This window comes from Melampsora larici-populina, assembly GCF_000204055.1.
Source record: "Melampsora larici-populina 98AG31 unplaced genomic scaffold MELLAscaffold_65, whole genome shotgun sequence".
Classification (NCBI taxonomy): domain Eukaryota; kingdom Fungi; phylum Basidiomycota; class Pucciniomycetes; order Pucciniales; family Melampsoraceae; genus Melampsora; species Melampsora laricis-populina.
Window position 1 is genome coordinate 182,983 of NW_006768829.1, and position 13,972 is coordinate 196,954.

The window sequence follows — 13,972 nt, forward strand, 5'->3', positions numbered from 1 at the left end:
CAGCATGAGGGATGCCAGGAGCAATATGTCTCACATCTGTTGCAATATTCGAGTACAGTGGGATTCCTTTTTAAGCATTGCCTTTACAAGCATATTTTTTGATAAGCATCAAAAATGATGTGACCATTTTTGGTGGGCAGTAAATTTGGATTTATAAGCATTTTAAGCATATGCTTCAGGTTTTGACTGATATGCTTGTATAATTTCATGTGAAGCATGAAAAAAGAAGCATAACATGATTCTTTCACGTGTTTATGCTTCTATGTGATGCAAGAAAGGAGAAGAAAGGTAGGTGAAGTGGAGTAAATTAGGCTGCATTGAGTAGAAAAGCGAAGATCAATTGAAAAACTGTCTGTCAATTTTTGCTTCTAGGTTTCTGTAGTACATATTTTTCAATAGTTGCAAGTGCCAAGCCTGACATTCAAGCATAGCATAATTTTGAGCATGTTTTATGCTCCTATAGGCTATTAGGTCTGTTCCGATAAGAAGCATTTTTTATATTAGCATGGGATTTGATGCAACCATCACCATGCTTATAAAGGAATCTCACTGTATGTAGTACTTATGAGCTTGCTGTCACTTAACTCACAAGAAATTTTTGGCCATTTTCAAACCAAAAAGGGATCAGTACAACCGGCAGTCATTAAGACATCATGTCAAAAACAAATGTCTAAATATATGATTCAGCAAATGATACTAAAAATTTCTTGGGAATGCATTAAAATGTAAGATTATGATAAAAATGAATCACGTGATGAAAATACCCACAGCTGGGAACGTGTATTACAACCGATCAATGATTCAAGTAAAGAATGTCCTTTGAAGAGTGGGATGAGTAAAACGATTGTCAAGTTTAAGGCTATCTACATACATCAAATAAATTAAACAAATATTGTACTTCAGAATTGAGAAAGATAACAAAAAAAAATTACTAAGACAGCATTTGACGTTGATACAAGTCAATGAGTTTCCAGTCACTATGAATAATTTATGAGATAAGGAGATTATGAATGCAATGGATTGTGAAATTATATATCATGCTTGATTGTTAGAGCTGTCAGTTTGATTCGAGAGATTTGTTAAAGGTAGATCCTTGGATACTCTGATCTTGAAAGGATGGGCTTCGGTAGCTGAATCACGAGAAAAAATCATTAGCAATCAAATTATATTCAGGTACTTTTCACATATCAATGGAAGTTTGATAGCTACTTACTAAAGACCCATTCATCAAGGGAGAAATGACTCCTTGGGGAGAACATGAGGTAAAGATACTGAAGTAGAATGTCATGAAGCGTCAGATTGGTAATCACGCTTGGTCAATCAGATAAAAATAATAACCAATTACCTTGAAAGTTTCAGCTATGGTTGAAGAGGAATGTTAGCCAATATGATTTTCTGTTTTTCATGGGTAGAACATCACACGGAAACTTACCAAAAACAAATGATTCACTATGATTTAAAAGCGCAAAAAGTTGGAGGCATTTATTAAGTTCACACTTGAGAAGAGCTTAAGAAAAAAATCAAACATACCTGCTGTCTATAGACCCCCATCCAGGCTGCTCGACGTTTCTGAGACCACGATAACCGCCATCGACTTTACAATTTCTTTCAATAGCCTCAAAGATCAACCAGGCGCGCTCTTGCCATACAGGGTCACCGGTCAATCTCCACGCGTACCACATACTCTCCAATACTTCTGGTCGCATCACAAATTCTCCTTTCAACACCACGAGGGACTTGTCGTAAGAAAATTTCTAAAAAGGCAGGACTGATCAGGATACACTTTTGATATGGATGGGATTGATAGCTCAACTTACATCGGGTCCAAGACCTGAACTCGTTGAGTTGTACGAATCATAACATGTCTCGGCTAGTTTTAGACCTGTTGAGACATGATAGTTAGAACGATATCTTTCTGAAAGATGACCGGGCCTGTTTCCGTACCGAGTGCGAAAACATCATCTTTCTCCAAAAGTTTTCCACCTAGCATCCAGTTTCCAGCTGTGGAGCACACATAGAGATCAAAAGTGTGATGTCAGTTATTTTTCACAAAACGGGCGATAGATGGATTGATATGATCCTACGTGCAAAGCAAGCAAGGTGTGTCATGAAGTTTCTAGTGCCACCTCCATTTGCGGAATATTCTGTTAGATAAGGATGCTTGCGATCTTCAGACCATCTTAGAAGATGTTTTCGCGAAGATATGATAGCCTCTTGCCAATCTATACATTTGAAAGGGGATATCATCAAGTGTCAAGGGGAGTCTTCTTTATGAATACACCAGCAGAGGGTAAAAAACTCACATCTAACGTAATCCACAGCCTGGTCCCCAATCAATTGCCAATATTTGACAGCGTACTGTAGAATAGGTCCGAATGCAGAAAACAATGAGCGCAAGATTTCCAACCCAAATGGTACCAAGCGCCAACCTCATAGAAACTATCGGAACTGCCGCCCCATCCTACATAATCTCCCTGAGGCAATCCATTGTAGAGATAGATGTTTTGTGCATGGAGACCTGGGAATACTTGGGGGTTACCTGATGCAGTCTTGATCAGTAGATATAATTATGGATGCCAATCAGGTTAGGGTTGTCGTACTCATCAATGCACGACTTGTGCTATCCGCTGTGAATCGGTATGAGTCATTCCCAGTCCAATAAGAAAGTCTATCAAACTCCAAAGTTAAGGATCCTGCAGACATCCGACTTCATATCAGCTTCAAATTCGTTATTGAGTAAATAAGCTCAGGGAATCTAAGCTCAAAGCGGCTGACCAGCTTCAGCAAGAGTGGTATCATGATGTAAAACAGCATGATTATCGTCAACGGATACTGATGGGTGGGGTATTTTCGAGTTTCCACCCCATGCGACTCCCAACTCATTAGCGATGTCCACTGCTTTGTCTAAAAGTTCGGTGTGATTTGCGCCAGTAAGCTCGTACGTTGAGAGAATTCCACCAAGATACCTGATGTTAGTTTCAAAGACTGAAGTATGTTGACCGGGTACTCGCGATTTTGTAAAATCAGTGTGCACCGTGTGATTAATTGCAGCTTGCAAGTGCTCCTAAAATATGACCGTCAGCATGCTAACAATGATCTAGGCTATTGATTGTATTTTTAACAGTACTCACCTCAAGGTCCATCACAAACAATGTAGTCATAGAGTCTACAGTAGTGGCGCCCCATCCATTCCGGGGATCAGAGTGCCCGAGAGAGACAGGTCGGACTGATAAGATTCACACAAGATCAAAACATATTCGAGCTTTGCGCAACTGATTGACAAAACATGGAACCCACTTTCGTCGTGTTCCCCTGCATAAGTAACAAAGTTTGCATACGCCAGTTGGAAGGAATCGCGAATTTGTTTCTGTCTCTGACGTGAAAGGTCACTTTGAGGCGGGCCCGGGGGCTGTAATGGTCTCGAAGTTTTGGTGGTACGTATGGCATTGTCATAGTTGATCGGCTGGCGAGGGATGCCGGTCCATGTGATCACTAAACACGCCGAAACCAAAAAACAAAGGCATGCTATCGCCCTCAGAATTAACCTTGTCGTCGCAAACTTCCGCTGAGATGGTGAAGTTTGTATGCAGTAAGCGTCTTGTGTTGGTGATGTCATCGACAGGGGTTCATATTTGATCGAAGTACTTCGAGCCATGTTGATTTGCAAGGTATCTGATGCAGTACCTCGGTTTCCAAGTTCGAAAAGGCTGAGGAGGTGATGTAAGGTGGGAGAGGTGTGAAACGTAGCTCGTGCAAGTCTGTTGCGATATCGCGATTCGAATTTTCACAGCGATTATAGCATTGAACTATGACGGTTGAGGGTCAAGTAGAGCGGCTGAAGCCATGGACGTGCGAATGATGAAATGAAATTATTTCCTGATCGGGTTCCTCTGAGCGATCGAAAGAAAGAGCTTTGACCCAAAACAGATGATGTGCGAAGTCAAATAACTTCCTTTACCTAACTGTACGCCGGCAGGCGCCTTGACTTCTATGGAAGTCCACAGACCAGAAACTTACGAGACAAGGTACTTCTACCTATGGGAGGAGATCTGCCAAAAGATGCCATAAGATTGGCGTTCTGAAGAGTGTTCTTACGCGGATTAGTCAGGGATCGTGACGCAGGCTCTTTTAGCAGGAAGGTGATTGTCATCATGGTAGTCCTCACACTCCAGTATCATGATCCGTCCATGATATCTTCATGACCACCATCGAATTTCACGCTTCTCATTCTATTGCAGTTAAGAATCCTCCAACACTTCTTCGACAACATGAGTTTGCTGATAATTGGTTTCTTCAACCTGTTTGAACCCAGGTTTGACAATCAACTTTTTCACGGGCATCACGCCTCAACCGATAGTGATGTGATGGCAATGACCATGGGTCCAAGTGATCCACGTTCAAGAAGGTTGTAATCGTCTGGTGTGGATTCAAAACCCCCAAATTTCCTGATCTCGAGGTCCGTTCCAAAGTCAAGCTCACGGTCAAGCAGACTTCTTTTCATTGCTTCTTTCATTGCCCCGTTTTCATTCATCTGTCGTCCGTTCAGAACCAATTAATCGCTTTTTCCTTTCTGTGTTCAGCGAGAAAAGCCTGTCGACATTCTTTTGAGCCCCTTCTGTTCAATCAATGATCATTGTCAGGCAATGTGCCATGAGGTGCCATGTGAACGCGCGTCAGTACATCTTGATCATACTGAAGTTGATCTTTGTAGACTGATGTGCTTGCCTGTGTCAGCAACTACGGCCCAGTTTGTCGAGTGATTGGGGCGAGTCCTGTTTGGTCAATTTCTGATGCCTTCATTCAACAGCAGTTTTCTCAAAAATCGAGAACTAGACCTGAAAGCACATCACAATTGTTTGTCATTCAAGCAGAGCAAGCCACGTCCAGAACCAGCAGTGCTGTTATCTTGATGTCACTGTGGGAGCCCTCTACTCATCACTGTTGCTTCACATCACATCTTGCCTTTAGGTGGGCACTGGGGATGGTCAGCTATCTGTGAGGCTCCAGTCATCTGATGCCTGTAAGTAGAATTTGGTCGTCAGAGATACAGCGGGAATACAATTCAGATGTTGGGTGAATGTTGCCTCAACCACATTTATGCTGGATTGACTAGTGCAAGTGCGGAATCGGTGTGTATGCGCTCCTTATTGCTCAGCGCGTTGACTCCTGTCAGTGTTTTCAAGCTTCAGCCATAAAAGACGACCCACAAAACTCTGGACTACCCTTTCTTGCCCTGGCTTCTTTCACACCTTCGAAAATGTCGCGGTCCAGTTGAGATAAGCATTTATCTCACATTTTGATACTACTTCATTATAAGTCAAAATGTGAAGAGTGGTGGTTGACAGATCCATAGCTTGCCTTGTATCTGGTTTTCTGGACTCTTATGATCTGTTTAAATGTCTCTCAACAAATGACACAGGCAACAAGGAGAGCATGTGGAAAGAATGTTCAACTTACAAGCACACCATTTTTGGGAAGGAGCTTTATTTTGCAAAGCCATGGCCAACGCAGGTGATTTGGCGTATTCCAAGCTACCACAAGGTCTGATACCTTGTGGTTTCTACTTTTCAATGTTGGGTATCACAACATTGTCTGAGAAGTGGTATACTCTCTTCAGTTTCAACCTCGTATATAGTACAGTATTGCAAAAGGCGGAGGCAAACGATTTCATATACTTGCGTCAACTTGTCGCTGTACAACTTTCTCTTATATACATGTTTTTATTTTTGTTCAGATAGCTCTAAAACCTCGACAATTGGTAACTTATTTCCTTTTTCCAACCTAGCCAAAAGACCAGGTCCATAACTCTTTGCACTTGTTCAAGCAGCTACATCGTGAACTCTGGACGAGGATCACAAGAAGAGCTTAGGTTGATATCTATTGCCGTCAGGAATGTAGGCGGATATCGGACGGCCGGTAGTGAAATGTGGCATTGTTTACTTCTTTAATAGCGCTGGAGCAGAGCTGCCTTCGCTAAGACCCTGGCCAGCAGCGAAACTGGCAGGGGTACCAGCCTGTGCAAGCTCGTCAGCAATGCGGATGAGGGCGTTGTACTTGGCCACTCGCTCCGATCGTGCAGCTGTATGATATGAATAACCAGTCAGATAAAGGAAGCAAAGGAAAATGTCAGACGGGAGAGATGATATAAACGTACGGGCACCAGTTTTGATTTGTCCGCATCCCAGACCAACAGTCACGTCAGCGATAGTAGTGTCCTCTGTTTCACCAGATCTACAAAGACAAATAATGGATGAGCTTTCACGTGAATCCTCGAGGGAGTCTCTGAATCACTGACCGGTGAGAGACCATCACACCCCATCCATCCGACTGGGCTAATCGAGCAGCTTCAATGGACTCTGTGATGGTACCAATCTGGTTGACCTTGAGGAGAAGACCGTTACAGGCTTTCTTCTGGATAGCGCTACCGATGATATTCGAGGTCTCAGCTATCAAATACCATCGACGATCAAGAGGGAAGTTCTCACGTGTTGATACGTAGAGGGTTGGTGACTGTCAAGTCATCACCAACGACTTGAATTCCAGCGTGCTTGGTAAAGTGTGACCATGCTTCCCAGTCATCCTGGTCAAAAGGATCTTCAATCGAGATGATACCATATTTTTTGATCCTATAAATGACCTTGTCAGAACTGAAGCTCATTCAAAGAATGCGAGGTTACAACTGACATTGCGATGTAAGTCTCAGACAGTTGAACACCTGTAAGCCACTTGGAAGGGTCAGACTTGGGGTTTTTGAAGTCCAAGTCGTATTTTCCATCCTTGTAGAACTCGGAAGAGGCTATTGTAGATGGATAGAGCAAGCAGCATTAAGGGACGATTGTTCGCAAAGTTAAGCAGGGAAATGGGCTTACCAACGTCAAGTGCGATCTTGACTTTGCCATCATAGCCAGCCTTCTTGATAGCTTCGGTTAAGATCTCAAGAGCCTCGTCTGCTCCCTGAACATTGGGAGCAAATCCACCCTCGTCACCCACATTGGTAGCATCGATACCGTACTTGGTCTTGATGACACCCTTAAGAGCATGATAAGTTTCAGTGCCCATCTTCATTGCTTCATCGAACGAAGCAGCGCCCGTGGGAAGGATCATGAATTCTTGGAATGCTAATGCATTACCAGCATGCGATCCACCGTTGATGACGTTCATGCAAGGCAGAGGAAGCACGTAGGGAGTGCGGGTGCCAGCGAGTTTGGCGATGTGAGCATAGAGAGGTACGCCCTTCATGATTGTTTTTGTCAGTTTGTGATCAATTGTGAATTGATAAACTGTCAGATAGGAACTCACACTTTCAGCGGCACCAGCCTTAGCGACAGCGATACTGACGCCTAAGATGGCGTTGGCACCAAGTTTTCCCTTGTTGGCGGTACCATCAAGCTTGATAAGAAAGTCGTCGACTGCCTTTTGGTCAGTAACAGCAATCCCAGCCTTGATCAGCTCAGGTGCGATGATGTTGTTGACGTTGTCGACGGCTTTTTGTACACCTGCGGATAGAGATATGGTAGAAAAAAGTGCGCTATCAGCTCACACTGCATAGGCTAGACAACACAAAATTGAACGAACCTTTTCCAAGGTACTTGGACTTGTCGCCGTCTCTCAACTCGACAGCTTCGTGTACACCAGTCGAAGCACCGGATGGAACACCAGCGCGATAGAGACCTGCTCGTAGCCCCATTCGTCATCTCTTACTTTGAGGCGCAGTAGATGTTGAGTAAATTCTCTTACCTTTTGAAGTAGTGAGATCGACCTCTGTTGAGAAGTTAAGAGTTAGGGGGTAAGATTTTAAAGTCAGTGATCAGTCATGGATGAGATGACTCCAGTTCAGATACTCAACAAGCTGACTTACCGACAGTGGGGTTTCCTCGAGAGTCAAAGATTTGGCGGGCGTGGATCTTAGTGATAGCCATTTTGTATGTATGGTGCGGTGGGTTAGAACACTTGAATGGATTGAAGGTATATAGGAGGGTGAGGATGTGGTTGACTTGGCTTGTTGACTGAGCGATTTAAGACCTTTTATACGAGAGCTTGTGACGCAAGACCCGATCGGTTCACCGCGGATCGGTATTCGGTTGGGGTAGGGTAAGGTTATGTACATAATGGCTGAACGCGGAATCAAAGGGGAACAACCGGGGACTTAGCTTAACAAAGCCCTCTCTGCGCGGCCACGTCCGCGCGCCTCGCAGGGGGGCTTACGACTAATCGTCGATTTTTGGCGTGAACACTCCAAGCGTTAAGTGTCCTTATGTTGTTTTTTGCAATTTGACGCTTCCCTCACAAACAAACATCGCTTTACCCTTCAGGGAAAGTGGTTCTTAAATGCTTTCTACATGTCCTCATGGCCTAACACCATGGATACTCTGAGTGATGCGGCCACAAAAGAGGTTTGAAGATTTTCACTAATCCCGCCTGTACAGCGGGCTTTTGGGTTAATTTTTGACTTTCAGACATAAAGAAGTCCTCGAAAACACTTAAAGTGTGAATACAAGCCGTGAGCTATGTTACTAGTGAGACATAAGGGCTTCACAATCAAGCTCAAAAAAAGCATGATGAAGCAGGTTTTCCCAGATGATGAATAGATGAAAATATGTAGACAACATTGGTGAACCACTTTCCCTGCAGGGTGAAGTGGTGTTTGTTTGCGAGGGAAGCGTTGAAATGCAAAAAACAACATAAGGCCACTTAACGCTTGGAGTGTTCACGCCAAAAATCGACGATTAGTCGTAAGCCCCTCTGCGAGGCGCGCGGACGTGGCCGCGCAGAGAGGGCTTTGTTAAGCTAAACCGGGAACTGTGTGTGTGGATTCCCTGACACAGTCAATACTATCCCGGAAGCTCCCCTAAAACCCGGTATCTTTTGGTGTCGTGCTCAATCAAGAGCTGGAAAGTTGGATCTTGACTCGCCAAATTGCTAAGCTTTTTCTTGGCTGGAAGAAAAACACCTCAAAGGGCTGACTCAACTCCCCTCTCGGACAAGCGAGTAGCCTCTCTCAACTACTTCCTCGTCCTTGATTAAGTTAGCTGACAGGGATATCTCTCAAGTTGCCAAGTTTCCAAGTTGCCAAGGTTTTTTGGCAGGGAAAACAGCAGACTCTGCATCTCCGAACTGCGCACAATATGGCATCCCAGATTCAGATTTCGAGATGCCAAGTTTCCAAGTGAGCAGACCCAGAGATTTTTCTTGCTGATACTGATGATGTGAATCTTTCATCCCTATTCTTCCCCATCTTCTCGTTGACTGATCCAAGTCGTACATCTTACCAAATCAATTTCTATCTCCACCTGGTGAGTGTTGATGTCATATCGCCTGCCTTCCTATGTTTGTTCAACCTTCCGCTCCTCCTGGCTGGTAAGCTCCATCAGGCCTTTGATCCTCTATTGTCCCAACCTTGAAATCATCAATCTATGCTTGTTTGAGGCCATTTGATTCGCTGTAAAGATTCAGATCCTCACCCACCTCACCCTTTCTTGGGTTAGGGGACGTCAAATGCGGCTGTTCTGGGGTGAGAGGTTGTGGGTTTTAGTAGGGGAAAGATGTTCCCCAAGAAAAAGATTTGCCACAGGAGACTTTTCCAAGATGTGCCTGGGGAAATTGAAGTCCTGTAGGACCCGTGACTCTGATGCACCATATCTTGAGCTGTTTTTGAGGTTCCATTGATGTCCAAAAAGCATATTCTTGATTTTCAAAAATCCAAAGCGGGGGACAAGGGGGGACAATTTTACGCAAATGACACAATGGTATATAAGTGTTGAAAAGAAACAACTTGGATGGCAATGAAAACTTGAGAATGTCTCAAGATATGGAGGATCTGAATCAAGGGTCATGCCTGGAAGAAGCAGGACTTCAATTCAAGAGGAAATCAAAATATTTTGAGAACAAAGGTCATCCTTGGGGGGTTTTTTGAGGTTGCACTGCAAAAATTACTGGTGTAGATTCTACATACAAGCAATGTTGAAGATTGTATGTACAAATCCCCCTTTCAACGGCTTAGAGAGCATGTTGAACAAATGACAAATGGATTGACTTGCAGTGGGGTATTGTGAGTGCGCTGGTTGGACATTGTTGTGTTGAGCTGAAATGTGAACTCTGACCAGAACAATTGGAGATGAATTGCAAGGAATGAAGCTTGCTAGCCCTTTTGTTGATGGTGCCAGGGTGCCCATTGTGATGCTGAGTTGATGCTGAGTTTTGGTGACTGCCCAAACTTAACAAAGTCTCTCACAGGCAGTAAAACCCAAAGCCTGCGTAGGGACTTACGCGCAATGTGGCTCTCCAAGACCCCGGAGAGCTCTTATCAAGGTGCATGATGTAAAAAAATTTCTTACACTACACACACTTCACCACAGTTTACATTCATAAAAACTTGACCAAATCCCTTGGTCCTCCCTCAACCATGCCTAGCCATGTTAACTGTGAAATTCATACCTAGACAATTGTGAAGAGTTTTTAGCACAGTGTAGAGAGTGTGAAATTCACAGCAATTTACAGCAAACATATTTCCTTTTGACAAATTAAATTCTTTCCTCTTCTGGGCAAGACCCTCTATTCAGATCCTCCTTATCTTGAACGCTTCTCAAGATTCTATTTTCTCAAGATTCTATTGATGTCCAAATTGTGTCTTTTCAATTTTTGCATACAACTTCATTTGTGAAACATCGTCCTCTGCTTTGGATTCTTTAAAATCAAAAATATGCTTTTTGGGCATCAATGAAGACTTCAGAACAACTCCAAATATGTGTGATCTGAGTTGAAATTTCCCCAGGCGGAATTTGAAAAAGTCTTCTGCTGCAAAACTTTTTAATCAAGTCCTTTTTTTGCCTATTAAATCTCATGACCTCTCATGCCAGGAGAGCCACATTGCGTGTAAGTCCCTATGCAGGCTTTGGGTTGTACCACCTGCAAGGGACTTTTTCAAGTTTGGTTACAACCATACAAAAGGTTGTGCATTGGAATACATACAAAGAAAGCAATTATTTGATCTTTTGCACGCTTTGTAGCCTGATTAAGTTGACTACAGCTTGTACAGTCAAACTAGTTTTGCTTGGCTGGTCAAGATTTTGAAATTTATTTATTACTTGATACATGACTGATACAGCTACATTTACAAGCATGTGCTTCAATCAAGAGCTGAAGTTCAAAGAGCTGTTGACCAGATATTCTCTTTGCCCTTGATCCACCAGTCCAATCATTGGTACCCTTCCCTTACCTTCCAATCTGTTGAGTATGCCACAAGAGCCAGGCAAACAGCAATTGGGACCCAAAGGAGAGGCAAAACCAACATTACAAGATGTGTGAGTTGTGTTTGTTCATCTCTTTCTTTTTCACAATAGCAACCAATTTCTTGTCTTGCTAGTGCAAACAAGAAATTGGAACAAGCTGGAGCGGAGGGGCTTAGCCCTCATTGTGGCAGGGAAGGCACACCTCACCATCTCAAAAAGTAAGTTTTTATTGTTTGATTCCGTCTTATCAAAATATCTTGATGGTTGAAAGGATTTGATTTTATTGTTTTAGATCCGGTCATTATTTGGTGGATTGTACACTGGTTCAATGTCAATGTGTCAACACTGAAGTAGTGTACATAGACCTTGATGCCAAATTTGAGCTTTGAGAGTTCTGATGCCGCCTCCACCCTGAAAACCGTCCAGCATTGCCATCATCCGTAGGCAATGAATATAGTTGAATAAACTCAATGGTAGAATCTCAAGAGGACAATCAGCAAACTTGACATGTGATAAGTTCTGATAAGTCTCTCTTCATTTTACATCCAACCCAAAGATTGGAACAGATATCTTGTCGAGTTGTGGATGTGGATCTGACTCTCTCACCTAGTCCAGCACCTCAAGCCACTCATCCTGATCCAAACCCAAACCAACCCCAACCAAGGTCAAGTTTTGAGCTTATTCCCTAATGCACTTTCTATCAATGATTGACAAAACAGTACTTCTCAAACTTACAGTGATCATTCAGGCAGACCACCTTTCAATATCATGATTCAAGTTTAAGGTGTTACACCCTACAATTAGAATGAATCTCTTAACAAACTTTGTAACAAAAAAACCTGGGGTGTGGGTGCTTGCTCAAGGCAGCAGATGAATGTGGTTACGTTGCTTTCCAGTGCTACTTCACTAATGGCAAATTTTTTGGTAAGAAGTTGATAGCATTGATGACAATGGAATCAACTTTCACTGCATTCAAGGCAATGATAAAACTTGAGAAGGGAAAAGATGTTGGGTTCCCTCTTATCATGGGGCACCCAAAGACTACAGGACACAACAACTCCAGAGTAAGTCAAACTGACTTTATCACAATATTATTCATTTCATTTCTAATTTCTGTTTTTTGACTCATATCTCAATGCAATGACCCAACAGGAGATGCAATTTAATCAAGCATTGGCGCACGGGAATATGGAAGGGTCCGATGTTGCTTGACACAATGAGCTCAAAATGAACGTAAGTTTTCTTCTTACTGCTTCATACTTTGATCTTAATACTGACTTTGTGTCTTGAAACAGAGTATTGGAGTTAAAACAAGTGTTCAGGCTCACCACACAGATCTTGTGATCAGGTATGGCAAGGTTTTGATTGGGGGTAGGGATTGTATGGGAACAATCAACCCTGGGGACTCAACCCAGGCAATATCTATCCCATTTTGTGTTCAATATCTCCGCAACAGAACTTGTAAGTCTTTCATTCTTTTCTCCAAAGAATGATTTTGAATTCCAATATTTCAAATTTCTTTTGTTCAATTTGAAATACATAGTTTGAAAACACTGGGTGTCATGGTGATGAGCCCACCTAAGGGACCTGACTTCATTTATGAGAAAATCAAAGATAACCAACCTGTGATGAATATTGCACCCTAAACTCAATCTAACCCATTCAGCTATCAAACACCAACAGTTCTGCCTGGAGGATTTCCCTTGTCCAATAACCCCATCAACCAACCACCTGCACCCCAATCAGATTGCCTCTTGACTTTGAAAACTATGTATCTTGCTTTCTGCTCAATTGACCAAACCAATCAAAAAATCTCATGACCTACTTCATCACTTTGGCATAGCCAGTTTTGAAATGTTCCTTTCACCAAAGCTTAACTTTGCCAAGATTTCTGAGTTTGCTTTCCAATTTGGGCCTGCTCTACATCTCCATGACAACACCAAATTGTATTGTGATTTTCTTAAAAAGCAGAGAAAGTAGCCTTCATCCTCTCTCAAATGAAAAAGATATCATATGAAGCAAGTTTGTGAAAGAGTATCATACTCTATATTATTGTAGCTAAATTGGTCTATCAAATAAATGAAACATCCTTCTGAATTTGTGCTTGTTTTTTGGTTGCTTTGGAATAAGATCATGTTGTTCAATCAACAAAACTGTTACCCAAACAACAATTTAACCTGATCAGGAGTGTTGAGATGAGAGAATGAAGGTGAATCTTAGGTCCTTCTTGAGATCCCACCAATAAACCTCAATTTCTCAAAGATCCTTGTCAATCACTTTGAGAGATGGGTACAATCAACTTTTTTGCTTCTTTACTGTGAGCTTTATTCAAGTTCTCAATGTGTTGTTTTTGATTTGTCTTGAGAAATGGGTATAATTACCTTTTTATTTCTTGACCATCAACTTTTTGTAAGGAATTTGAAAACAACACATTGAGGAATAAGGACATGTACAACTTGATATTATAATACTATGACATTTTATGTAACCACAAGTTCTTGTCTATATTTACAATAAAAGAGCTAGTACAACCCTGGCTTATCACCCTAGTAAACGCTCAAATTTATCCAGGGTTCAATGTAAGGTTTCCTTGACGACCTTGAAGGTGTGCTCAATCAGGTTGAAGTCAGGCAAGCATGGTGTTAAGTAGACCAACATTACCCCCGCTTCAGTGCATAGATGTCTGATTGCTCCACGGCAATGAATATGTAGTAGCATTATCCATCACCAAGACAGAGTTTCTG

The 13,972-nt window shown here is 42.4% G+C and overlaps 3 protein-coding genes across 3 annotated transcripts; all 3 read right to left on the reverse strand.

The window, feature by feature from the left end:
* Positions 1 to 582: 582 nt before the first annotated feature.
* Positions 583 to 3,750, reverse strand: MELLADRAFT_73317 (family 47 glycoside hydrolase; the record flags this gene model as incomplete). Its single annotated transcript, XM_007416845.1, has 14 exons — positions 583 to 1,130; positions 1,214 to 1,271; positions 1,346 to 1,359; positions 1,433 to 1,449; positions 1,531 to 1,754; positions 1,818 to 1,882; positions 1,945 to 2,001; positions 2,085 to 2,222; positions 2,304 to 2,358; positions 2,430 to 2,539; positions 2,601 to 2,693; positions 2,776 to 3,064; positions 3,132 to 3,226; positions 3,298 to 3,750. 14 exons carry the CDS (start codon positions 3,653 to 3,655, stop codon positions 1,036 to 1,038), a joined length of 1,668 nt encoding a protein of 555 aa, XP_007416907.1.
* Positions 3,751 to 4,184: 434 nt separating this feature from the next.
* Positions 4,185 to 5,096, reverse strand: MELLADRAFT_57758 (uncharacterized protein; the record flags this gene model as incomplete). The annotated part of the gene is made up of 4 exons (XM_007416835.1): positions 4,185 to 4,237; positions 4,313 to 4,456; positions 4,581 to 4,672; positions 4,735 to 5,096. Coding segments are annotated over 3 exons (172 nt in total), but the record flags the coding sequence as incomplete, so codon positions are not given.
* Positions 5,097 to 5,590: 494 nt separating this feature from the next.
* On the reverse strand, positions 5,591 to 8,020 carry MELLADRAFT_45638 (uncharacterized protein; the record flags this gene model as incomplete). Its single annotated transcript, XM_007416830.1, has 10 exons — positions 5,591 to 6,079; positions 6,155 to 6,231; positions 6,296 to 6,421; positions 6,486 to 6,626; positions 6,685 to 6,796; positions 6,870 to 7,233; positions 7,300 to 7,496; positions 7,576 to 7,671; positions 7,738 to 7,761; positions 7,859 to 8,020. The coding sequence occupies 10 exons, from the start codon at positions 7,917 to 7,919 to the stop codon at positions 5,937 to 5,939; spliced, it is 1,341 nt and encodes a 446-aa protein (XP_007416892.1).
* Positions 8,021 to 13,972: the final 5,952 nt, after the last annotated feature.